The following is a 25,716-nucleotide window of genomic DNA, read 5'->3' on the forward strand; positions in this document are numbered from 1 at the left end:
AGGCGGTAGTCCTACAACATTATAAAAGAAAGTTAATATTACAAATATAAACTAGAGTTTACATTAATAAGTTTATTATCTTCTTTTCATGCTCCAAGTTCCTCATAATTTTTGACGAATGTGAATACAACTGCTATCAGCCGTGAATGCGGTCTCTTTTGCTTTCTTACGAAATTCGACACTTGACGACCACGTAGAAACCGAAGGCTGGTCTTCACAGCAAGAATCGTGTAACTCGTACGCTTTCATCTTTGCCCCATTGTACCAGTGTTCTTAGGGACACGCCGACACAGTCATAGAGTGCTTATCTCTTCTGCTTGAGGGCCCTGGTTCGATCCCCGGCCTAGTAATTTCGTGATCGACACCGTGTCCATTGATATTTTCGGGGTACTTCCGTTTCCTTCCACTTTCTCATTCCACCAATTCTTCCATCATCGTTCACTTACCTTAAGCGTCTGTAATCTTTAGCATAACGGACATAATCGCGGGACGTTTGACTGGCAGATTTGTAACCGTATATTAACGAGCTGGCTGGCTGGCAAGTTTAGTTGCCTCTGAGTTGATCGGTTTCCATGAGTGTGGACTATGCATCAGGGAAGTGGATGTGAATGATAGTGTGTGACCATACTCTCTGTTTGACCGAAGCAGAGTACCATCTAGCGGGAAAATATAATACTACGACTACGAAGAATTTTTTTGTGAGCATTCTTAATACAGAGCTGAATGATTAAAGGTTTGTTTATATGCTTAGTAATAATAATAATAATAATAATAATAATAATAATAATAATAATAATAATAATAATAATAATAATAATAATAATAATAATAATAATAATAATATATTATCAATGAACTCCGGCACCCACACAAATCCACAAGATTTTTAGTTTGGAACCGAGTTTGAACCCGTTTCTCTTGCGTTTAAGTCAGCCGTGTTACCAACTGAGCTTGGGCAGCCCCTACTTATCCTTATAGTACCCCCAGATAGCACAGAAAATGTTTTTAAAATGTTTAAAAATTTGCAAAGGCAAACTAAAAAGTTTGCAAAAAACTTGCCTTTTCAAATGAGAAAATTTGCCGAAAGTTCAATGCAAATAACGAAGTTGACGCTGGCTGAGTTTGCAGCAAAGTTGCCTCAGAAAATGAAAATATCTGCCAATACAAACGAAATGTTTGCGACTGCACAGCAAGAAAGTTTGCCAGGACTTTGCTGCAAATATTTTGTGCAAATTTTCTTTGACAAAATTTACGAAAATGAGCTGATAAATTTGGTGAAAATATTAAAAGGTTTGCAGCAACATTGCAGAAAGTGTTTTCACGATCGCAAGATCATGTTTGCTGCAAATGTATCAGATAATGTTTGCTGCAAATTTATACAGTGAAACCTAACTTTATGAAACATCAAAATTTTAATAATGTAGATCCGTCTTGTCTTAGTGGCAAGCATTAAACATCTTTAGCTACTTGCCAAAGATAAGAAACTTACGAACCATAAACGCACAGACAAAGGATATAGCAATTTTTCTACTTACTTAACGATCATATCCCTGTACTTACTCTCACACACATTCACAAAATAACGTCAGGCTGCCTGGGTCAATAAAAACATCTGATAAGAGACCAGTGAGTTTATTCTGGAGTCCTCTGATGTATTGTTTTTTCTCGATTCTCACTTCCCGCTTGTTTTGTCACAGTTGATGTAGCGCAGTGAATTCTGAGTACGATGCGCTTGCACTCGGTAATATCATCAAATATTTGCTTTCAGCAAGTTTTTCGAAACATGTTTTTTACAGAGTTGCAAACTGTTTGCGACGGGAAACTTTCAACGTTATATTTTCAAAAAAGATGCAAGTTAATTGCAGTGGTGAATTTATTTTTACAAATCAGCGAAAATTTGCAGATCATATTGAAAGCTTTTAATAAATATTAAGAAATTTTGCCTTCGCAAACTTTCAGATTGTTTGCTCCACTAAACGAAGCAAAAATTTGCCGCAAGTATTCGTGCTATCTGGGCCGGTATATTTTACTTCATCACAGCACAGCCTATGCAATGTTCATAGAAGATCTTAACTAAAAATAAATCAATCAAATATCGAGACTTCTCTGAAAACATATAGACGTCCCGCCCTTGACATGCACCAACATAAATTTTGGAAAGTCGGTGCCGTTGGATTCAAGAATTAGTTTAAAACAATATAGAATTAAATAAAACAACGATGGAATATTATATTGTCACCCGAGTTACGTACCATAGCTGTGCAAAATTTCATCATTGTGGAAATGAGTTAAATTAAGATTCCAAGATTTGAGGATACAGTTCAACCATTTTAAGTTAAACGAAACAGAGAGAGAGAGAGAGAGAGAAAGTTAGTTGAATAAGTGTGTAATAAAAGTAGAGATGCAAGGGCTCGGAAAAAACCGGCTTTTTTGGGAAAAAACTCGGTTTTTTCTGCTTCGCTTTTTTGCTTGGGAAATTTTGGGCTTTTTTTCAAAATTCTGCTTTAAATTGATAAAGCAGACTTTGTTTCGCTTCTCTACAACACAAGAAATCATTTAATTACTGGTTGATGCTGATAATAATATAAAATCTCGAAAATAAACTATGAATTTCGAAAAGATATTTCAAACAATTTTTCTTCAACATATTTACATTATGAATTCCACAGGAATTCCAGTCTTATTATATAATGTATATAATAAGAATTTTTTAACCTCCTATATACAGAAGTAAGCAGAGTTGGCAAGAACCATGGTTGTTTTTGAAAATGCCAAAAACCCGTTTTTGGGGGGATGTTTAAACCAGGCTTTTTTGATTTAGATTTTTTTGCTTTATGTATTTATATTACATATTCACAGAAATAAGTTTGTTTCGCCTTGGTGTTATTATGCAACAGCGGGGTTATGCCGGAAGAACTCCCATAAGCTTAAAGAAGTCCGTTCAGTAAATTTCTTAAATTGAGAATCTCCCGCCCTAGCCATCGGGAAAATCCCGTCATTACTTGAAATGTAAGACAATAACGGGAAAATCCTGTTATTGCTTTGCATGTAAAATTTAAAGGTCAACGTATCATAATCAGTACGCTAAAACTGAGGTATTAAATTACAAATTTAGTACGTAGATATCATTGAAAGTCCAATCCAAGCTAATGTTGGAAGCTACGTAGGCAATCGATAAATTTTGCCAATTTCTATCAATATATTTAAGCAATCTTGGCTTCTTTATAAAACAACAGGCATTTAGGCATGCAGAAATATACAATTTGGTTGGTTTCGTAAGTTTAGGCTTAACATCCTTACGAAATACCCGAGGTTATCAAGGAGAAGACTTTCGCTTAAACTGACATCCGAACCGCTACTTGGTTTACGCATGAAAGAAGGGTTGTGGTTCGACCGAGAAATGAACATGGGACACCTTGATTAAAAGGTGAAAGGGAAATAAAACTATTGCAGGTGGTTTGATATCTGAAAATGTCACCATGAAGTTCACACGATTCGCATTTTTCATTCTTTTTATTTTTTGGTTTAAACCAGTTATTTTAAAAAAAGTTGTAAACCAGCCAACCCTAAAAGTAAACACTTCTTTTAAAAAAATACACAAATAACTAGCAAAATAATATGTGGTATTTTTACTTCAAAATATTCCATACCCTCTTTTAGAAACTATCATCATCATCATAGGTATTCTGCCTTTATTGGCAGGTCACTTGCCGCAGCTGAGAAGCTTCCATGGTCCACGGTCCTCCGCTAACCTTTTCGTCTTCGCGTATGATCTTTCTGTTTTAATATCATCCATTAATTGTAGTCTCCTTCGCCCCCTCCCTCTATTTCACGCCACCATACCCTCTAGGACGTCCCTCATGATACAATCTCTTCTTAGACAATGTCCCAACCAGTTTCTCTTCCCCTTCCTATTTGGTCTAGGAATTAATTCGTGCGGGTGGACAAGAGATGGCGCAACGAACGGAGCGTCCCACAGTTCCGTGTATCCACACATGTGTTGCAAACCCCTGTCATCGCGTATCGTTCGTAGTATAGGGCAGTGGATTAAAGCGTCAACAACACCAGTTTGTAGTTAAGTGAACATGGCGCAATTTGTGCCTGATAAAGTGTTTTTGCGGGGTGTCCTGCTTCATTACTTTAACATGCAGAAAAGTGCGACTGAAAGTCATCGTATTTTGGTGGAAGTGTATGGTGACCATGCTCTAGCTGAGCGAACGTGTCAGAAGTGGTTTGCACGGTTTAGAAGTGGTGATTTCGGCTTGGCAGACCAAGAGCGAGCTGGACAGCCAAAAAAATTTCAAGACGAAGAATTGACAGCATTGCTCGAGCAGGATTCGTATCAAACGCAGGAACAACTTGCAGCAGCATTAGGCGTTGATCAAACAACAGTCTCCAAACGCTTGAAAGCCATGGGAATGATTCAAAAGATGTCACATTGGGTTCCACATGAATTGAAAGACAGAGACGTTGAAAGACGAAAAACCATTTGCGAATTGCTGCTTCAACGACAGAGCAGAAAGGGGTTTCTGCATCGAATTATTACGGGTGATGAGAAGTGGATCCATTACGAGAACCCTAAACGAAAAAAGGCCTTGGTGAAACCAGGTGAACTAGGTCCATCACAACCAAAACGAGATATTCACTGTGCAAAGGTTATGCTGTGCATATGGTGGGATATGAAAGGTGTGGTGTACTATGAGCTGCTGCAACCGGGTGAAACTATGAATGGAGAACGTTATCGACGACAATTAATGCGTTTGAAGCAAGCTCTGGCCAGAACACGACCAGAATGGGAGAACAGACATGATAAACTTATTGTTCAACATGATAACGCTCGCCCACATGTCGCAAAACCGGTCAAAACCTATTTAGAAAATGTCGGATGGGAAGTTTTACCCCACCCGCCGTATTCACCAGACGTTGCTCCTTCGGACTACTACTTGTTCGATTGCATGAACAACGATTTGATTGGACAGAGGTTTACTTCTTCAGAAGATATCGAAACATGGGTCTCTGACTGGATCGCTTCCAAGGATGAGGACTTCTTTCGCCACGGAATCCGTACATTGCCTGACAGATGGGCGAAAGTGGTGGCTAGCGATGGACAATATTTTTCTTAAGGTATTTATGTATTTTGTGTTTGTACTACAGCTTCAATTTGTGCGTACCAACCGCACGAATTAATTCCTAGACCAAATAATAATATCTAAAAGTGTTCTTTTCTCAACCACCATTTCTAACACTCTCTCATTCGTTTTCCGCTCGACCCAACTAATTCTTTCCATTCTTCTCCACACCCACATTTCGAAGGCTTCCAGTCGATTTTCATCACCTTTACGTAATGTCCACGTTTCCTCCCCATACAGTACAACACTCCACACGAAGCATTTTATGAGTCTTTTTCTCATAACATAAAAAACAATTTAAATAAAACATAAGAGAAATACTTACTGTAGATTTATATGATACACTTAAAGGCTGCACATCTGGAGCTTTTGGTTCTGTATATTCTTGAAATTCTACAGTTAAGTTTTATATAACCACCATCACGGTTTACCCAATCCTCAAGTTTTCTGAATTTTTAACAAGAGGGATTCAACATATTACGGAACTCCCCCCCCCCCCAAAAAAAAGGACTACGGAATATATTTAAGTTAAGCTAAATACAACTGCACAACAAACATGAGTGAGTGATTAGCTTTTGCGCTTCTATCGGGAAGTCCGGGATTCAACCCAGCATTCGACCATTCTGACAAAGCTTTTCTTCATTCCATCTGTGAATGTAGAAATAGTGCGTGTACTGTGAGTTGGCCGATTTCCTTTCTTATTGTTTTTAAATCGTTATTATTACTAATTACCAGCAGTGACGGTTTTGCGAAGGTTAGGGTGGCGGTCTTTCGGACTGAAGCCCGTTCCCCAAATAGAGCTGTTCCGATAATCGAGTAATCGATAACAATTCGACAACATTTCAAAACAGTTTCATCGATAAAGAATTTTAATTTTATCGAATTATCGAACTTTCCAGACTCCCGAAATGTTCGAGACTCTCGAAATGATCGAGACTCCCGAAATGTTCGGGACTCTCGAAGTGTTCGAGGCACTCGAAATGTACGAAACATTAGACACTTCGAGACACTCGAACTGTTCGAGAATCTCGAATTGTTTGAAAGCAGCAAATACAGAAATATATCAATATGATCGCATTTGTCGAGTCGCTTGAATATTTAGAAAAGTTCGGGATTATCGGTGTGTTCGAAAGGAACGATGTATTCGAGGTTATCATAGTTGTATATAATATGTATTACATATATGCAGAATGTTCATTTTATAACTTCTCTCTTTAGCAACGTAGTGAAGGAAAAGTTTTTTCCCCACAGATATGTACAAAGTTTAAGCAGTCTGTCAGAAGAGAGAAAGAGGAAGAGAAAACGTGCATCACTCGAATGGAATTGGAATCCAAGACAACGTTAGTCTACTAATAGTCACTTTGCCGATTGCGCCAATAACGGGGCAGGCAGAAAAATAATTTTACATATGATTTCGACCAATACAACTTTGCAATAATTTATCAGATGAAAAAAGTTGTTTGACTAGTTTGGCTGGAAGAAGAAATCATTGGAGAGGTGAAGGAACCTAACTGTTCATCACTACTTTTGATAATACCCGAAACTTCGATAATACTCGAAATGTCGATAATGCTCGAAATTTCGATAATACCCGAAACTTCGATAATACTCGAAATTTCGATAATACCCGAAACTTCGATAATTTCAGATATTCTAACGGTTTCGAGTAACCGATGACAACTCGATAAATTTTCACTCCCGAAGTTCGATAGGTCTTCAGCCTTATCGAACACCCCTATCCCCAAAGTTACGGAATGTCTGCAACAAACGAAATATTTGTTAGTTATGCCTTTACTCATAAACTTTAAGCTCCCGTCAAATAAAAATTACAAATGTTTAGAAAAACTGAACATTAGTAAGAAACATCCTTCCCAAAATACTTTTCTAAATCTGCCACTGATTCTCAGTATACAGTGATTTTTAAGGTTGTATCCGGAAGATTATTGCTAAACATATAAACGAAACGAAATATTAGTTATGCCTGTACTCATAAACTTCAAGCACCTCCCAAATAAAATTAGGACTTTTTAGGAAACGAAACAATCAGAAAAACCCTTCCTGAAGTACTTTTCTAATCCGTTACTGATTATTTGTATAAATTGGTATTCAAGGTTGTGTCCGGAAAATTATTGTTAAATCACTTCACAGCTACAGTATAACAGAAACGTGGAAGTACGGTTTGACGGATACATTGAAAAACGTACGTTTTGACGGATAACTAGAAAAACGGGCAAGTTTAACTTTTGCGCTAGAAGCTAGAGTACTAAAAGCTCTTAGAAATTAAACACGGATGTCAAACTAAAATGATCTAGAGAAGAAAAAAGATGTCGATAACTCAAATGTTAAAATAAAGTTAAATAGCCTCTAAAATTGCCCTCAAATACTACATTCTTCATGTTAGTTTTAATTCGTAAAACATGTACTCCATCCATCTTGATGGTGAATTTCAGAGCGAAATATCACATTTAGGTCATGGAATTCTTATCTAACTATAGAATATACTATAAGAAAGCTATTTAGATAGAAAAATCATGAAAATGAAAAAAAGCCAAAATTTCCAAAATTCTCGTTTTTTTTCAAAAAAGCCGGCTTTTTATGTGAAAAAAAAAAGATCGATTCAAAAAAGCCGGCTTTTTTGCACCTCTAAATAAAAGTATTAACCTTGTTTTCTTCCACTTATGCCTGTACTTCTTCCACTTATGCGAAAGATTGTTCCAAGTAGTTGCAAAAAGCGAACATCTGTGGCGCCACTGTCGAACTTCAACACGAGTAATGACGTCATTATTACACAACTTTATTTTCTCACAGCTCTCGTCCCGTCGTCAGCTGTGTTATAGATCAGTTCTGTGTTGTGGTCCACAGATATCGGTATACGAGTGAGCGGATCTTCGTGAAAGTAATGTGTGTTATCTCCTGCATGCTAACTAGACGTTGAAACACTTGTTAATCTCGGTAAGTTAAACAAACATATTTTAACATGCTGAAAACACGTGAAACTATAAATTTTATTTACGCAATCTTATCACAAATGTATTGCCACTTCCCTTTTATTTAGAATTAGGCTTATGTATAGTTTTGTGCCTGCAGTTTGGTTTGCCTTTATTGGTTGCTTCACAAAATTTTCAATGAAAAATGCTTGAAAGGAAAGTCTAATACTTTCAGATATACTCTATAATATTTATTGGCTTCATGTAAAGGATTGAGGTATGCTGGCTCAGTGCTAGAGTGCTCGCCTCTGGTTGTAAGTAGTTCCTGGTTTGATCCCCGGCCACACGATTCTGTAGTGGACTAGGGCTATATAATGTCTGGGCAAGGGCGCCGATTTCTCTGTAAATTTGGGAGGAGGCATTCAGATGCAGAAGGCATATATATGAGGAATTTAAGACAAATTGCATTCAAATTATGCCAAATATTGTATATTCATAAATACAATGCGGGGGCCCACATGAGCTTTGGGGGGCCCGGTTCCCGTCGCCCCCCAGGATCGGCGCCCTTGTGTCTGGGAGTTCTCCCGTTTCATCCCACATTAATATTCTACTAATTCTTTCATAGTTACCCTCATTTATAATCCGTATTCTTTAACTTAAAGGGAATATCTGAGTGCAAGGGCGCCGATTTCTCTGTAAATTTGGGGGGGCCCACTCAAACGCAGAAGGTATATATATGAGGATCTTAAGACAAATTGCATTCAAATTATGCCAAATATTGTATATTTATAAATACACTAGGGGAGCGCACATGAGCTTTGGAAAGGGGTCCTCCAAGATGTCATAAAACTAACAATTTCGTTTCACCAAACCGATGGATTGAGAATATACGAGTTTCGTGTATGAAGTAGGCAAATTCACACTTTCAGGTTGACACAAACTGAAACCTATTAACTTAATTTCCATTTTAAACAGTGGAATAACTACTGTCCCCGTAATTTCCAATTCATAATAGGACCAGAGAAGGAAAGGAGCCTTTGATGAAATGCTTGACAAGTTCAATTTTAACAAAAAAAAAAAAAAAAAAAAAAAGAAATCAAGAGTGCTAATATGAATATATATGCAAGCCCAGACTTGAAGTGCCAGGGCCCTTATACATTAAAACAGACAGGGTCTCTTTTTTATATATAATTTAGCAAAATAAGAAAAATATTTATTTATATATTTAACGAACTTTGACTTCCGAAAATAGACGAACAGACTTGAAAGTGAAAGGGCACGTATTAACACTAGATTTAACACTGGGCCTACGATAGGATGGGCATTCGTCCTGGAAAATCCGGGACCATCACGCAATCGAGATCTGCGTCGCGTCGTCCCGAAAATATTTCTCGGGACGCTTAAATGTCCCGGATTTCAGCGAAGAAGAAAGGAAAGGAATATTTTAGTTTGCTTTTTAATTATTTATTATTTTTTGATAGGATTAGATATATAATTATTCTCTTCAACTTCTGAGTATGGCAATTCAAAAGTTAAGAAAAAAAAACTTGAATACATAAAACATGGATTTAATTAAGTTCATAATTTAACTACTTTAACATTGAACGAAGCATTCATTTCATTGAGCGAGAAACAAAAGGTTTTACTGCTGAATCTTATTGTTATCTTTACTACTCTGTTTCAATCTGCATCTTGCTTCTGAAAATAACAGAAATAAGATTCGCGAAAGAAGTTCTTTGAAGATAACAAACGCCGCCAGAACATATTGCCAATGAATTAACTGTTCTGAAAAAGAATAAAATAGACACAACACGAACAAGCAAAACGTGTGAAAGGAAACGTCATACCTTGAATAAACTAAAACAGACTCTGAAAATACACGAAACATAACAGATCCTGCGGGAAAATGGGGAGGGGGTAAATCATCTGTTTACGTTTGCTTATCTTGGGAGGAAAAGGTCTACTAAAATGACTAAAAATGTGATTATATAATATTTAAAAAACTCTATCTAATGGAAGGAGGGGCGGATCCAGGGGGGGAATCGCCCCCCAGAAGAGGAAACTTTGTTATTTTTTTATATATAAATAAAACCCATCCCAAAGTTTGGAACCCTTAAAAGTAGCAGTATGACAACCCACCGCCCCCCCCCCAGAAGTCGGTCCTGGATCCGCCCCCTGGAAGGAAGTAAATTAATATATAACATTTCTTTTAATTTTAAGCATTTCAAAGATTCTCGTAATTCAGTAGCATCCCGGATTTTCATTTTGAAATATGGCAACCCTAACCTACGAGAGCGGTGCCTAAGGGTGCACGTTGTCTGAAACTTACCCGGGATGTACTTGAACCTGAACCCACAAAGTTGGGATGATGTATATATTTCGTGAAAGCTTGGATCAAGGTAAGATCAAAACCGGTTACCAAAATTGGGGAGGTCTCATGCATTCCGCTTTACTCATTTTTCTTAAAATCTTGAAGCGTGCCCATAAAGTCCGTTGAAACGCCAAAAAATCTGGAACGGTGAGACAGATATGAAAACACAAAAACATGTCTTTCATCATTTCCAAAGTACAACGTTTCAAAGTAAAATAAATTGTCCCAGGGTCCCCTGCAGGGTTCCAGACGGGGTCCAACTCAAAATTTTTAAATGGAAAGGCGGGTCAAGTTGCATATCGTATGAAAGTTGATGTTAAAAGGTAAATGTAATGAAAGAAGGTAAATCAAGTCTTGACTCTCTACGATAAGCCTGTGCAAAATAACGGTGCGTCAAAATATCAACAAATCTGAAACGATGGGATAGGTGTAAAAACAAAACCAAAGGCCACAAAATGTATCATTCATCATTGCAAAAGTACAACGTATCAACGTAAAAGAAGTGTCTTAGACCCTCCGTAGTGTTTAAGGCCTTTAACATTTCTAGGTCTGACCATGCAAATTTTCGTAAAGCTGTTGCCATTTTGACCCCTACTATTTTGCAAAGGGTTTCGCAGAAAGTCAATACTTTCATCTCTTGTTTAATAACGCTTTTTAACCTTTAGGACACGAAGTAACTATATTTAGTTACCTAAAAATAAGGCTTGGGATACGAAGTAACTATTTATAGATACCTTGCAATTTGCCCACTAAACCTAATTGTTTTTTTAACTTTCTGGGTATCACATATATGCACTTGCATGTGTTTTATTCAGGAGACTTCAGGAGACTTTATGCATACTAGGCAACTGCAGAAATTGGCGCTGTATCCCAGGCTTTATTTTTTTTAAAAAGGCTCCGTAATTAAAAGGTTAAACGATATGCCAGATAAACCTCCTTCCTACTTACACATTTTCAAATGGATCTCATCGGGATCTCTGACAAAACAAAATCCGTCAGTGTGTTCTACTTGTGAAATAACGGAACACGCATTTTCCCGTTTCCACATCTCTCACTGTTTCAGATTTATAGGGGTAGCTATAGATGTTTTGATGAGTATATTTTGACCCGCTGAAATTTTGCAATGCTTATCGACAGTTGAGACTTGTTCAATGTCCAATTCTGTATCATTTAACACGAGCTTTCGCATGATATGCTTATTTGCCCACTTGGCATTTGAAACTTTTGAGTTGGATCACATCTGGGATCCTGCGGTTGACCCTGGGACATTTCTTTTTTACTTTGATACATTCTAGCTTTTTTTTTTTTTTACACCTGTCTCACCATTTCAGATTCATACGAGTGGCCATAGAGTTTGCAATGAAGATTCTGTTGATATTTTGACCCACCGCTATTTCGCACATGCTTATCGTAGAGTCAAGGCTTGTTTTAACCACAAAAGCAAACTAGAACATTTTTACGGGAATTTTCCAATGCTTGCCAATTAAAGGTAACATAGTGCGCTTTAGTAGTGTGGAGTTCAAACGGCTGGTACGATTGAAAAAAATCCGTTATTTTAGATTTAGAACTACCTATCTCCAACAACCACCTCTTTTTCTATAACGGAGTTGGCATATGGTCCATACTTTTGATTCACCCTGTATATATACCGGCAACAATTGCCCTATCCACTGGAATCTCTATATACAAAAGAAGTCCTGAGTGAGTAACTGACTGATCAGTCCCTAAGCCCAAACCGCTTAGATTATAAACTTGAAATATTGACAGTGTATAGGATTTGTGACGTATGGTACCACTAAGGAAGAATTTTTGGAAATTCGAGGAAGGGGAAATGGGGGTGGCAATTATTATTGTAAAATGTCCATACCCCTGAAGGATAGACGTGAAAATTGATATGTGGACTTCCCATTTAATAATTACACATTTATTCCACAGTCTTTTGAAGGTTTTCCCATGAGTCGGTGTGAAAACGGGAAGAAAATGGGTAGGATTACAATTGTTATAACAGGATGACCACATCTCGAAATCCTCCTAGGCCTTTATGTATTAGAGACATGAAATTTGGTATTTAGACTTTTCGCTTAAAATAATTAAGGATGTGGATGTGGTAAATTATATCCTCTGCCTGGGAAGATAAAAGGTGGGAAGAAAAAGGGATGGGGTTGCAATTGTTGTAATAAGATGACCATATCTGAAAATCTCTTAAGGTTAGAAATGTGAAATTTGATATTTATACTTTTAATTTAAAATAATTAAAGACGTTGTTTAAGCCTTTATGTAATATATAATAATTTACAACATATCTGCACTTTTAGTTAACAACTGCTGGCAATCATATCAACAATCTCAATTAAACTAATTGAAAATCGAAATAATACCGTTTCTCTTTCTTAAGAACTGAACCTTATCTTTCTTAAGGAAAAAAAAGGGTGGACGTATAGCAGTGTTTGAATAGTGGAATGCTCACCTCGGCTAAAAAGTGATTTCAGGTTTGATCTCACTGTCAGCATAAAATGTAATTGCGTAGGACAATACCATGTCTCAGGCTCATCCAGTAATTTTTGTTGGGAAAAGTCCAATACTACAAACCACAACGTTTATGTATTATTAAACTGGTATTATTCTGCACCGGAGAAAACGATAAGTAATTGTACAATACTTCCACCTATATTAAAAAAATATAATAATAATAATAATAATAATAATAATAATAATAATAATAATAATAATAATAATAAGAGTAGGTCTACAGATGAAGTGTAAGATCAAATTTTCATGCTAGATCAGGATTTCCCTATTAAACCAATACAATTTTATTGAGAAAGTGTATAAATGTATATTGAGTTACGAAGTTTGGAGGGGGTCCGGACTCGGTGGACCCCCGTGGGTGCGCCTCTTCCATGTCTACGAGGGTCACTACGAAAGTTTTGAGATACGCATTGTTGTGGCACAGTATTTGAATTCCAACAATTGCGTTCGGTAGTGGTATCCAAAGCAAAGAAGCGAAGCAAGTTTCAACTCGCCTCGCTTATCGGCATGGCTGTATCGTCTTCAGTTGTTTGTTGATGTGAGCAGTATTCGGCTGTCTAGAATGGAGCTCGAAAGGGAACATTTTCGGGCAATGATCCTTTACGATTTCAAAAGTGGTTTGAACGAGACACAAAGCCTTGACCGTTCGCAGGGGGCATTTGGGGAGCTTGCTCCTTCCCGTGCTACAATTTTTCGGTAGTTTGGTGAATTCAGAAGAGGTCTTACATCGCCTAAAGATGAAGAGAGAGCTGGACGTCCGGCAACAGCTGTGTCAGATGAAAACATTGCCGCTGTGGAACAAATGATTCGAGAAAAACCTCGAACAACTTTCAAGGACATTGAATCTATAGTGAACATTGGATCACCAGCAGTAACAAAAATTCTTCATGATCATCTTCGGCTCAGGATAGTTTCATCTCGTTGGGTGCCTCACAATTTGACTGAACAGTGGAAGTACATGCGTGTGTAATGGTGTGAAGAAATGCTTGCAAGATTTGATGGAGGCAATTCTCGACGCGTCTCTGACATTGTTACTGGTGATGAGACTTGGATCTATCAATTTGACCCTGACAATAAACGCCAGTCTACAGTTTGGATCTTTCCAGACGAAAATCCACCCACGAAAGTGAAGCGACCGCGAAATGTGGGGAAGAAGATGGTCGTAACTTTCTTCTTCAAATCTGGCCATGTTGCAACCGTTCTACTTGAAGAACAAAGGACTGTTACTGCTCACTGGTACATCACTGTTTGCCTAACAAAAGTGTTCCAGAAGCTTCGGGAACGGCATCCAAGAACTGGATTACGTGGGATCCTGCTTCATCAAGACAACGCGTCCGCACACACGGCCAACATCACAATTTAGTTTTTAGAATCTACGGAGGTCACACTTATGACTCATCCGCCGTATAGCCCTGTCCTGGCCCCGTGTGATTTTTTCTGTTTCCCAGGATCAAAGATCGCATGCGTGGGAAGATATTTTGGAGCCCTGAAGAAGCTGTAGTGGCTTACGAGAATGAACTTTCAACACTTGAAGAAAAAGACTGGCAACACTGCTTCCAAAAGTGGTTTTCGAGGATGCAAAAGTGTGTACAGTGTAATGGTGAATACTTTGAGAAAATGTGTTAAATTGGTTTTAAGTATGTAAGTTATTTCACATCTCAAAACTTCCGTAGTGACCCTCGTATTTCGGGGCTCCCAGACGTCTTGGTTTAAAGGGTCTTCACTACAGCGAAATTTAACTACCGCTAATTTTAGAGTTTTTCTGTAATATCTTCGAAACAAATAAAAATATTCGAAAAACAGAAACGTAGTGAATTAGATAATACGATTTTGCATGTAGTACCTTTACCACAATTCACCTATTTGCTTTTGGTATGCCGCTATTTACATAACCCGCAAAAAAAAAAAAAAAAAAAAAAAAAATGCTCAATCTATCTACAGTTGCAAATCGAAAGCAGATAGATGAGTTGTGATAACGGTATTACATGCAAAATCGTATTGTCTAGTTCACTATGTTTCTGTTTTTCGAATGTTTTTATTTGTTTTGAAGATATTACAGAAAAAAACTCTAAAATTAGCGGTAGTTAAATTGCGCTGTAGTGAAGACTTTTAACCAGAACAGTTCCGGAATTTTATGATCTGCCCTCCTTCCGTAGAAATTGATCTGAATTCAAAAGTCCCGGTTTCCCTCCAAAACGTAACTTACTGTTAGTATCAATCGTGCAATATTTAAAAAGATTTTGCTTCCATTAGTCACCAATACTCAACTGATCTCAAATAATCTACTCTCTGTTACTTACTGTCGGTGAGCGTTCACGTATTGTGTTTAATTATTTCTGATCTTTCAGCCAGAAACAAGGCCATAACTACGAATATAGTGTAGAGTTTTATAGGGTCTCCCGGTTTTTCAATCTGGAAATATGGGAGCTTTGTGTGTGTGAGCTTCCTTGGAATTATCATTCCTTTTCTTTTCGTTTACATTTTTCTTCCGCCAACTCTTCCATAATGAATTATTTGATTCATTACCCATTTCCTTTTCACAACTGGCTCAATATTTTACTATATTCCTTCTTCAAATACTATCTCCATTTTTTTTTTCATAGGCTAGGAAGTGAACTTTGGATTCCCAGTGCAATACACGAGAAGAAGGTGAGGATGGAAAATAACATCAAAATACGTGACGCAAGAAGAGAAGATTGCGCAGAACTGCGGCGGCTCATTCAGGTAGGAAAAACATTCTTTTGGTTACTGATCACCTGAAAAATTGTTTCTTTTCACACTCATTTTCGCCTCTGGATAGACTGAACATATCCTTGGATGTGTAGTTATCGTTTTCGTGTAGAATATGTAATTTACGATAAACGACATTCTATTTTTAACATCTCTTTTCTTATATTCATAGTAAGAATATTTTTACCTTTTTATTTCTTTGTATTTTAGCTTACTTTTCCACCACGAAGGCTATGTAAGACCTAATTCTACAGTTTACAGTTGAATTTGAATCCTCATTCCCGCCAGGAAACAAGTCCAATCGCACCTGAAATAGTAGAGTATGCATATGACGGGGGAGATTAACCGGCTCAAGTCCCTCCTTCATGCACTATATTTATTGTAATGTATGTAGTTTAATGCTGTAGTAATATACAGGGTGTTTCAAAACAACACCAACAACGTTTGGGAGGTGACTCCTAACACCAAGATAAGACGAAAAGTAAGACTAAACCTGGTGCACAAATGCTTCCTTTCGAAGTTATAGGCTTTATAATGAACTTTAAAGCCCTAAAGCTCCAAAATTATGGGACCTACCGTAGTCGGGTCAAGACCACTTAGGAACTAATATGTGCGCTATCCAAAGATATGTGCTTCAAAATCCTAAGATACACAATTTTTATAGAGAGTTGGGCTACGGCATCTAATTTGAAGTACTCACCAACTACTCTAAAAATGGTTGCGAAAGACCGCAGGATTCTGAAAGATGGATATTTGGAGAGGGCACATACTAGTTCCTAAATAAAGTCTTAATCCGACTACGGTAGGTATTACAGCATTGGAGCTATGGATCTTTAAAGTTCATTTTTTTATGTTTTCGGCAGCCTACAACTCTGAAAGTAAGCATTTGTGCACCCAGGTTGGTCTACATTTCTTGTCGTATCTTGGTGTGAGGAATCACCCCCCCAAACGTTGTCGGTGTTGTTTTGAAACACCCTGTATATAGTGAATGGCCCACGTAATTGTAAATATCCTATTCGTAGATCTGTGAGTCTATCATGAGATATCAAACAAATAAAAGCTCAACATTAAATTCAGTCTCTTCTGAATGCAAGTTAATTACACTAAACAAAATGCAATAAAATTCGTGCAGATACAAATTACGAAATTAATAGCACATTCCTAATGAGAAAATTGCCAACTACCGTCAAATAATTTCAGAGAACAATGCTATTATTATTATTTTTTAAACGAACATCTTTGTTCAGAACGCAAAGGTGAAATGAAAGAAAAAGAATTGAGAAAGAAGACAATAGAAGTCTGATTTAAAATTTATTTTTAATGATTTCCTAGATGCATACTTTATTGACTTATAGAATATTGACAAAGTTTGCTCATCTAGCTCCCTCGTGACTATATAACCAGCATACGCGTCTTCAGAGCCGGTTCTATTCCTGCGGAGCTTATGTGGTTCGGATCTCACGTTAAGTTGTAGGTCCAAGTCTCATATTTTTGGTGCTGAAAGGATGCTAAAATCCAATCCAAACAACGAAGTTCTCTCATCTCAAGAACATTTTGATTTTCATAAGGTCACTGACAATGACGTTGGAAATGTGATAGCCAAAATTCGTTCTAACAGTATGGGAGCTGATGGAATTAACATTAAAATGATTAAGCCCGCGTTGACTTATACACGGTGTATACTATCACCTTTAACCCATATTATAAATTATTCCCTATCAGTCGGTGCATATCCTCAGATTTGGAAAGAGGCTAGGGTTATTCCCCTACCTAAAACATCACTTATTTCTGGTTTCAATGATTTTAGGCCAATTAGTCTTCTCCCAGTTTTATCTTAAGATATGGAGAAAATTGTTCATCAACAAATGTTACATTATGTAGACTCAAATCAACAACTTCCTAAATTACAGTCCGGATTTCGTGCAGAGTATAGTACAGTCACTGCATTGATTAAGATTTCTGATTATATCCTGTGTGAAACAGATCACCAGCGAGTCGTTCTACTTACTCTTCTTGATTTAAGCAAGGCTTTTGATACGGTGCGTCATCCTTTACTGCTAGCTAAGTTAAAATATTATTGCTTTTCACACATCGCAAGAAAGTGGTCCAGATCATACTTCAGGACAGAAGTCAGTGACTTGTACTTCCTAGTAATAGTTGTCTTTGATCACAAAAGATGTTTCTAAATGCTGGTATCCCACCAGGTTCTATATTGGGACCATTGTTAATTGCCTTATATTTGCTAATCTACCAAAAGTTATTCGGTTTTGTACATCTCACCTTTATGCAGATGACACTCAACTTTACCTGCCTACAAGTCTTCAAACTCTTGAAAGGGATGTGTCATTGATGAATAGTGATCTTGCGGCAATCAGCCTTTGGTGTACTTCAAACGATCTCAAAATAAATCCTGGTAAATCCGTGTATATGGCAATTGGCTACGATCAATGTTAGTTAGTTGTGCACAGCAACATAAAACTGGCGGTGCATGACTCCCTACACTGAGGGAAAAAATTGTAGGTGGCTTACTTAAAAAGGTAGGTTCGATAGGAAGACGAATCACTACTGCTACAGATTCAAGAAGTGGAATTCTTAGCAACCGAAGTGAGGTACTACAACTTGTACCAGATCGTCCAGATGACATTGTTCATGGTGAATTATTCATCAAGAGTGTACAATTTTCCGCTACACATGATTCAGGAGACTGACTGACAGCAAGCGTAATAATTTTGTGAAACTTTGGTAGTCTCAATGATCCGTGTTTATTTCTGTCGTATTCTGTAGGAATTTGGATGCAAATTGATGTTAAGCGGTGCAGTTTTGCATGTCAGTCTCTTGCCGCAGTACTTTGACCTGAAAGTTCTTACGGAAGTTTTTTTTTTTTTAATGAAATTTGTCGTCCTCATGTCAGTTTCGTTTTATGCGTAGTGTGTTACACAGAATTTTCTATTTTTCACAACAGTAATCCCTTTTCTTGTTGCAATTGTCGTCTGTCTGACTAGCTTTTTTTTTTATTTGTCATTCTTTCAAAATAACTGAGAACACGTGGATTTCAGGATGAATGTGCTACTGCCCTAACAGTAAAATTACATAGCAGGCATATGCCTATCATGTTCCCTCAGGTACATGGGAATCTGTCCAGTAAGTGCCTTATATACTTCTGAGAAAGAAATTACATGGATGACAAGTGATAGTTACAGTCTATGTCCGCCCCTAGGCACATGTCTGACATGTATAATACCTGCGGAATGTGCCTAGTATGTTCCCCATACCGTAAGCGTGAATTAACCACAAAATTACTCCCCCAAAATATGCTAAATCGCCTATATGCGTAATGTGTTTACTTTAAGATGAGTCTAAACAATAGTTTAAACAAGTAAAAAATGTAGGGCCTTCCTAGGGAGGGCGCGAACCACCAACCTTTGAATTATTAGCTGCGTGCTCTTCCGACTTGAGGCGATGAAGAGAACGTCGCTGGTAGAGGGATAAATTATTGAGGTCTTTTGCATTCGGATAATCAGAGTGCTCCTTTAACCGAACATATTCGACTATAACCGTTTGGGATCAGACAAAATCTGCTCGCCATGTAATTTTATAACAAATTGACGAGCATTTATTTACCTTATTTCATGGTTCTTCCATATTCACTTTCAAATGATCGGCGTCCAATAAAGTTGATGCGTTTATTCCTCCTAGTACACAATCTCTTAGAAAACGAAGCAACAAATGCATCAACTGTGGGAGATGAATTTAGAGCATCTAAATGGTGAATGCCAAGCACATCTTGTGCTGTTAGGGTATCTGAAACAATATGTATCTAAAGGACGTACCTAGAACATGACAGATATATGTCCCAAGTGACGACATAAAAACAAATGGCTGTTAGAGTGCGAAACTGAGCTAGGTATATAAATGCTATGTTTGTGGTACACATCGCATCAAAAAAATTGCGACAACTAACGCCCTGCAGCTAGGCCACCCAATATACACCTTCTTATCTTATAATCGTGTCTGGTAAAGAGACTCCCCTCTTTCTCCTTTCTTCTCTCCCATACTAAAATTAGCTAACAACATGAACGAAATTCTAATTTCAAACTACACATGTATTAGTATCGATACAATGAAATAATAAAACCGAGACGAAACAAGATTCATAAGTTAATTTAGGGAGAAACTGAAACACACACAATGAAAAATTGAAACCAATGGATGTCTATTACACAGAGGTTCAGAAATGAGACATATATATATAGAGAGAGAAAGAGAAGGCGAACTTTTAACACACCACTTAACTCATATGTTACATTGGAAAACAATGGAAAAGATAGTTGTTTCATATTACTCTTTTTTCAATCAATATTCCTTACTATTAAAAAGAAGAAAATACATTTTAGGAAGTGTCAATTTTTCTGCAATTAAAGAATAACTTGTGAGAAACTTCTTTTTTTGAGAAATGTTCTCTCAATTAGTTCCAAAGCGGCTAACATATCTTGTTAGAAGTGAAACTATGTTGGAATTATGCTCCAATAGGTTAATTTTGGGGTTATTTTCGGTGGCAATTAAAACCCAACTCCTGTAACTTTCCTAACTCCACATAAAGACAACCAATACGTACTCACGCGACGGCAAATATTATATGGCACTATTTTTTTTCTATGAACCACTAATACATACAGAAACTTTACATTTCCAAATGAAGCTATATACCTTAATGGGCTACTTCAAAAAAGTGAGGGGGCAACTGCCCCCGAATCGCCGCCCATGGGCCCCAGGACCCAGGTGTTGCACTTATATGTTGACCAACCATTTTTTTTTTATTCTGAGGACCCTAAGGAACATTTCTAATATAGTGGTAAAAGTTCCCTAGGGGCGGAGTTATCGCCCCTTGACTCTTGGTCCAATAATTTCACCAGCCATTACAGCCAGATCTACGTCATCCTACTGTGAATGATCACAAGTCATTACTATTGGACTGAATACTCCTTAAATGCTATAATGACTGAGCCAACGTATATCTGTCAATTCTGGAATTTTCAGTGCAGGATCTACTTTTTTTTTTTTTTTAATATCGTGCACAAGTTGTAGTAGATAGGTGCAGATGAAATGTCCGCTTTGACGTCTGATTGAAAATTCTTCTCAGCAACATAACACATGGACTAAGATCATGCGTCTAACATCACAATTATATCGGATTAAAATTCAAATATGTAGTACAATACAGTGTATAGTATATTAGTTGTATTTATTGTTTACATATTTCACATTTATATGCAGATTATTCCTGGCTGTTTTGGAAAGTATACACTCTTTAACCCTAGACTTTAATAATTGTCAGAACGGAGTTCCCTTGTGGCTGAGTGGTTAGCGTAGGCTACGCGCCCTTGGCGTGGAAGACCCGGGTCTGATTCCTGGCAGAAGCCCATGTGGTTCGAATCCCACGTTAAGCTATGGATTATTTACCGTCCCGTTCAGCAGCGAGGCTCTATGAGATGTGGATCTACTGATTAACATGGAATCCGAACCACGAGCTCCCGCCGCGGAATCGAACCTGAGTCTTCCACGCCAAAGGCGTGTACGCTAACCATTTAGCCATTAAGGAGCTCTTGCTGCTAAGAGAGACGCTAAACTCAGAATCAAATCCATTGTCTGTAGCGTAAGTCTTGAAGTCCTGGGGCTAATACTCGTATAATTAGTTCTTCCCATAACAACTCAGAGTTCATAACTGAGCTACTTACCATTATCAATTAAAATGCTTTCTAGATAAGGTCTTGAAAATCATACTCATGTTTATATGACAACATACATTATATACAATATAACGTAAGACGGGGTAACTTTATACAAAATATGAAAAGGGTTCCACAGTCCTCTGTCGGTAAAACCATGAACTGTAAAGAGAAAGTTTCAAGTGGCACCGTAAGATAGAAATCTAACTGTATTTTGGCTATAATGTTGTTGGTTAATATCAGTGCTAATTACACGAAGACTTTGTTGTTGTAAAGATATGGAAAGCAGTCACTGTAAACGCCGACAAAATTTGAACATATCTCCCACAAGAATTTCCGTCAAAATTAAGTCAGTTTCGCAGAATACTACTGTGTATAATGGGATTTTGAAAAAATAGTTGAAATTGAAGTGCGAAACGTTTTAGTCATAAAAAACATAAAACTGGGAGAAGGCGATTTCAGCCTCTAATTGGGGTTACTTTGCACCGGTCCAAAGTAACCCCTTAGATAGGAAATTACTACTGCTGGCAACTCCTGCCTTCTAACTTTAGGTAAAATTCCTATTTAGGTAGATGCCGGAATGGATTTCTTGTTGGATCTGGAACAGTGGCGGGTCTAGAAAATCAGTTTGAGGGGCTTCACTCAGAAAAGCTGTTTTTTTTTTAAGAAATCATTAGACTTTTGGGGGTAGGGCTTGAAACTTATACGCATAGGAATGACTAACATTATATATATATATATATATATATATATATATATATATATATATATATATATATATATATATATATTTTAAATGGAATCATGCAATTTGGGTGGGCTTCAGCCTGAAAAGTCCCAAACCCCGTAAATATTCCACTGATTACGTTTGGGATGATATTCTCGGACATAAAGAGCAGCCAAGGCAAATCAGTTCACGGGGATTTTTTATGTTCCTGAGTTGTTATTTTTGTGGGGCATATACTAAACTATCAGAATGTGGTTCCTGTGCCAGTACAAGAAAATACATAATTTTCTTTACAAATATCGATAATTCATACTAAGTACTGGTGCCAGTCCCGTTATTCTAATATCAATATTTGTAGACTGCATGCAGTTTTGTGTAGGAAGTGAAATGTATAAATACTGAAGGGAAAATATTTCACAGAAACATTATGTTCGTATGTTGATTATATATTTTGTATGTTGTGCAAAGTATCCCCTCCTATGGGGTTACTTTGCACCAGAGGTAAAAGTGGATCTGAAAAAGTAGGGGGACGGTAGGTAGCGGTATGACGTCGCGCCGTCCCCTGCCTATCTTTGCCCATTGTAATTTTTTAGGAGCTGGGGGGACGCCGTACATATTCTTTGGAGGTAGGGGGATGGCGTTGCCCTCGTTGCCCCACACTTTTATCCCTGCTTTGCACCAAAGTTTATATTCTAAGTAATAACTATGTCATACTAAATGTTTACTAATGCACTTGCACAAATGTTTTCCTTATAAGTTATATCTAGCTATTATAAGTTTAAAATACAGCGGGGACGTGGAGGCTCAGTGGTAGAGCGTTCACCTCCGGTGCTTGGGGTCCCTTGTTCGATCCCAGCTCGCGCCGTGTGGACTTTGAGGCGAACAAACACCGTGCTCGTGGGTTTTCTCGAGGTTCTCCCGTTTCCTCCCACTTTCTGCATTTCACCATTTCATCCATTTCTCATAATCACCGTCTCCTTTAGTCTAACCGGCATAACAAAGCGACGTACAACTGAAAGATTTTATTTCTTTATTTTTTTAATATTTTTTTTAATACAGCGTTCTAAATTATTACGTTTGTAAGTTACATGCGAGTTTGTAAGTTTCCTTTAAAATTCCTTAATTTTGGTGCAAAGTAATCCAGTCTTACGGTATGTTACATGACAATATATGTTTGTATGACAATATATAGTATATAAATCGCTGTTTTGTCCAAAAATCGCTATTCATTTTTGTGCTGTGAATTGACGATATGACGAAATGCAGGCCTAAAAATAGCGCGGGTGATAGGGTTCGGTTCACGGAATGTGGAACTTTGCGAAACGCATCCAAAGGTTTATTTGTAAAAGAGAGTGTTTGCCAACACGAGCTTTTATACTGCAGTGATCAATAGTGTTAAAACAGTTCCTTGAAGTTGTGTTGTCTCGACATTCTTACATAGCTTGCCTTCAGCTTACGCCCATGTATGAAGCATTGGAATCAATATTTGCGTAACATTACTGTTTGTGCCAAATAAAGATTTCGGTATCTAATAGGTCAAGTAGTTATGTAACGAAATAGGTTGTGTTTTCAAATCATTCATGATTTCAGTATTACTCTTGACAAATCGACTGCCATATAGATAATTCCCTGCCTGCCATTTGAAGGGGATTCTATTCAAATTTTAAGCTGAACGAGTGGAGTGGGTTCGATATATAAACAAATTATCTACCACTTTTGGCATTTTACGTTTCGAAACTGCTGTAGACTTCCAAATTCAACGCATTTATTATTATAAGTGGGACTGATTTCCATCTTAATGGAGAGAAAAAAAATGAAATGAAATCTTTAAGTTTTACGTCCCACGGTTAGGCTAAAGGAGACGGTGATGATGAGTAATGAATGAAATGGTGGAATGAAGAAAGTGGGAGGAAACGGGAGAACCCCGAGGAAACACACGCACACGGTATTTGTCCACCACAAAGTCCACTTGGCGGGGGCTGGGATCGAACCCGGGAACCCTAGCACCACAGATGAACGCTCTACCACTTAGCCATTAATGGAGAGAAGTAACGGCAGAGATTATTGAACCTGAATCATTATCTGATTAGGATTGATCTATGAATACCGTGTATTGAAACCGATAGTGCTAAATTCTGTCACTTTTTTTAGTATCTATAGAGAGATGAGAGCGTAGATGAATTCTTGTGACGTTGAATCTGCTTTAAAAATACGTTTTTCATTCTTACTGTTCTTACTGTATGAGAATCAAATATTAAAACTGGAAATTATAATAGTGGAGATATTCCAGTTTCAATACACGGATAAAAGTAATGTTACCTACGAGATGAGATGAGACAAGGTTTTCTCGTCTCATCTTGTAAATTTTGCGGAAGTTTCGTCTCGTCTCGATTCTCAACGAATTCGTTCTCGCCTTGTTTCGATTCTCGAAAAAGCTGTTTTCGTTTTGTCTCGTTTTGCGAATTTATACTGAGCATTTATGCCCGGATTTTTTTTTTTTTTTTTTTTTGAATTTCATCTAGAATCCTTCCGCGTCACGAGAAGTTCGCGAAAGGTGTGAGAAGTTCGCGTCGCGAGAAGTTCGCAACATCTAATCCACATTTATTATTAGAGTAAATTGGGTAATGACTTGCGTAAAGCCTCTTCGTTGTTTTCCTACAATTATTTTATGAATTTTAATTTTTATACTGTGAATCATGTATCACTAAAAGAGTTTCATATCTAAGACTTGGGTGAACAAGTGTTGCTCACAACACTCGTGAGATTCCTCCTCTCGCCTCGGAAATGAGACGAGAATTGCCCTGTTTCTTGTCTCGTATTGAATTTAAATGAGTTGAGTTGATTTTGAGTTTAAACGTCCCTTTCAGCAGCAAGGCTATATTAAACAGGACCTACTGATTAACGTGAAATCCGAACCATATGCACTCCCGCCGGGAATCGAACCCGGGTCAAAGGCGTGTGCGCAAACTGCTTAGCCACGGAGGAGCTCGTATTGAATTTAAATAGGTACTTCTCATCTCATGGGTAACAGTAGATAAGAGCAAAAATGAATTTTCAAATATATTTCACCCTGTGTCTTACTGCTTTTGGTCTGTATGGATCAATATTGAAACCAAGACCGGCAGACTTCTAGCGCTTTTAATTTAATAGTTAAACATATTCTTGCAATGCTGAGTCCTAATTAAAAAAAAAAAAAAAAAAAACTTCATCGCTATCTCTTTGTTGGTTTTGGTTCTGATCGCTGTCAACAATATCACTTTTTATACTTATAAATGCATAGCGTAATTTGGAAGTTTACTAAATCGAACAGGGTCGACTATAGGTGAGTAATGTATTAAGACCGAGTAAAGAATCCACCAGCTGTCAAAAGAAACACCATCATAATTTCCCTAATTTCGTTCGTATTGCTATTGAACGAGAATGTTCACAATAAATGTCAAGTCCAAGACACGGATATTGAAACTATGCTCGAGTTAATTTGAATGACTAATCAAAGGGCATTCAAAAAAGAATAATTGAACTTATTGACCTAATCGAACTAATTGAACGACTTATTGAATTGGTATTCACAAAAAAG

General features: G+C 37.4%; 1 protein-coding gene across 6 annotated transcripts in view; it reads left to right on the forward strand.

Moving 5' to 3' along the window:
* The window catches only part of LOC145693497 (thialysine N-epsilon-acetyltransferase), an 88,422-nt gene that overhangs the window by 18,941 nt on the left and 43,765 nt on the right, over nt 1–25,716 (forward strand). For 4 of the 6 annotated variants that reach the window (XM_081769560.1, XM_081769556.1, XM_081769559.1 and 1 more), the window contains exon 2: nt 15,560–15,680. In XM_081769560.1, coding sequence (XP_081625686.1) covers nt 15,612–15,680 — 69 coding nt within the window. In that variant the 5' untranslated portion in view covers nt 15,560–15,611. Of the gene's footprint in view, nt 1–7,942; nt 8,082–15,559; nt 15,681–25,716 lie in introns of those variants that run through there. The other 2 variants (XM_081769558.1, XM_081769554.1) reach the window with 1 other exon arrangement.

This window comes from Thermobia domestica, chromosome 8, assembly GCF_964235325.1.
Source record: "Thermobia domestica chromosome 8, izTheDome1.hap1.1, whole genome shotgun sequence".
Classification (NCBI taxonomy): domain Eukaryota; kingdom Metazoa; phylum Arthropoda; class Insecta; order Zygentoma; family Lepismatidae; genus Thermobia; species Thermobia domestica.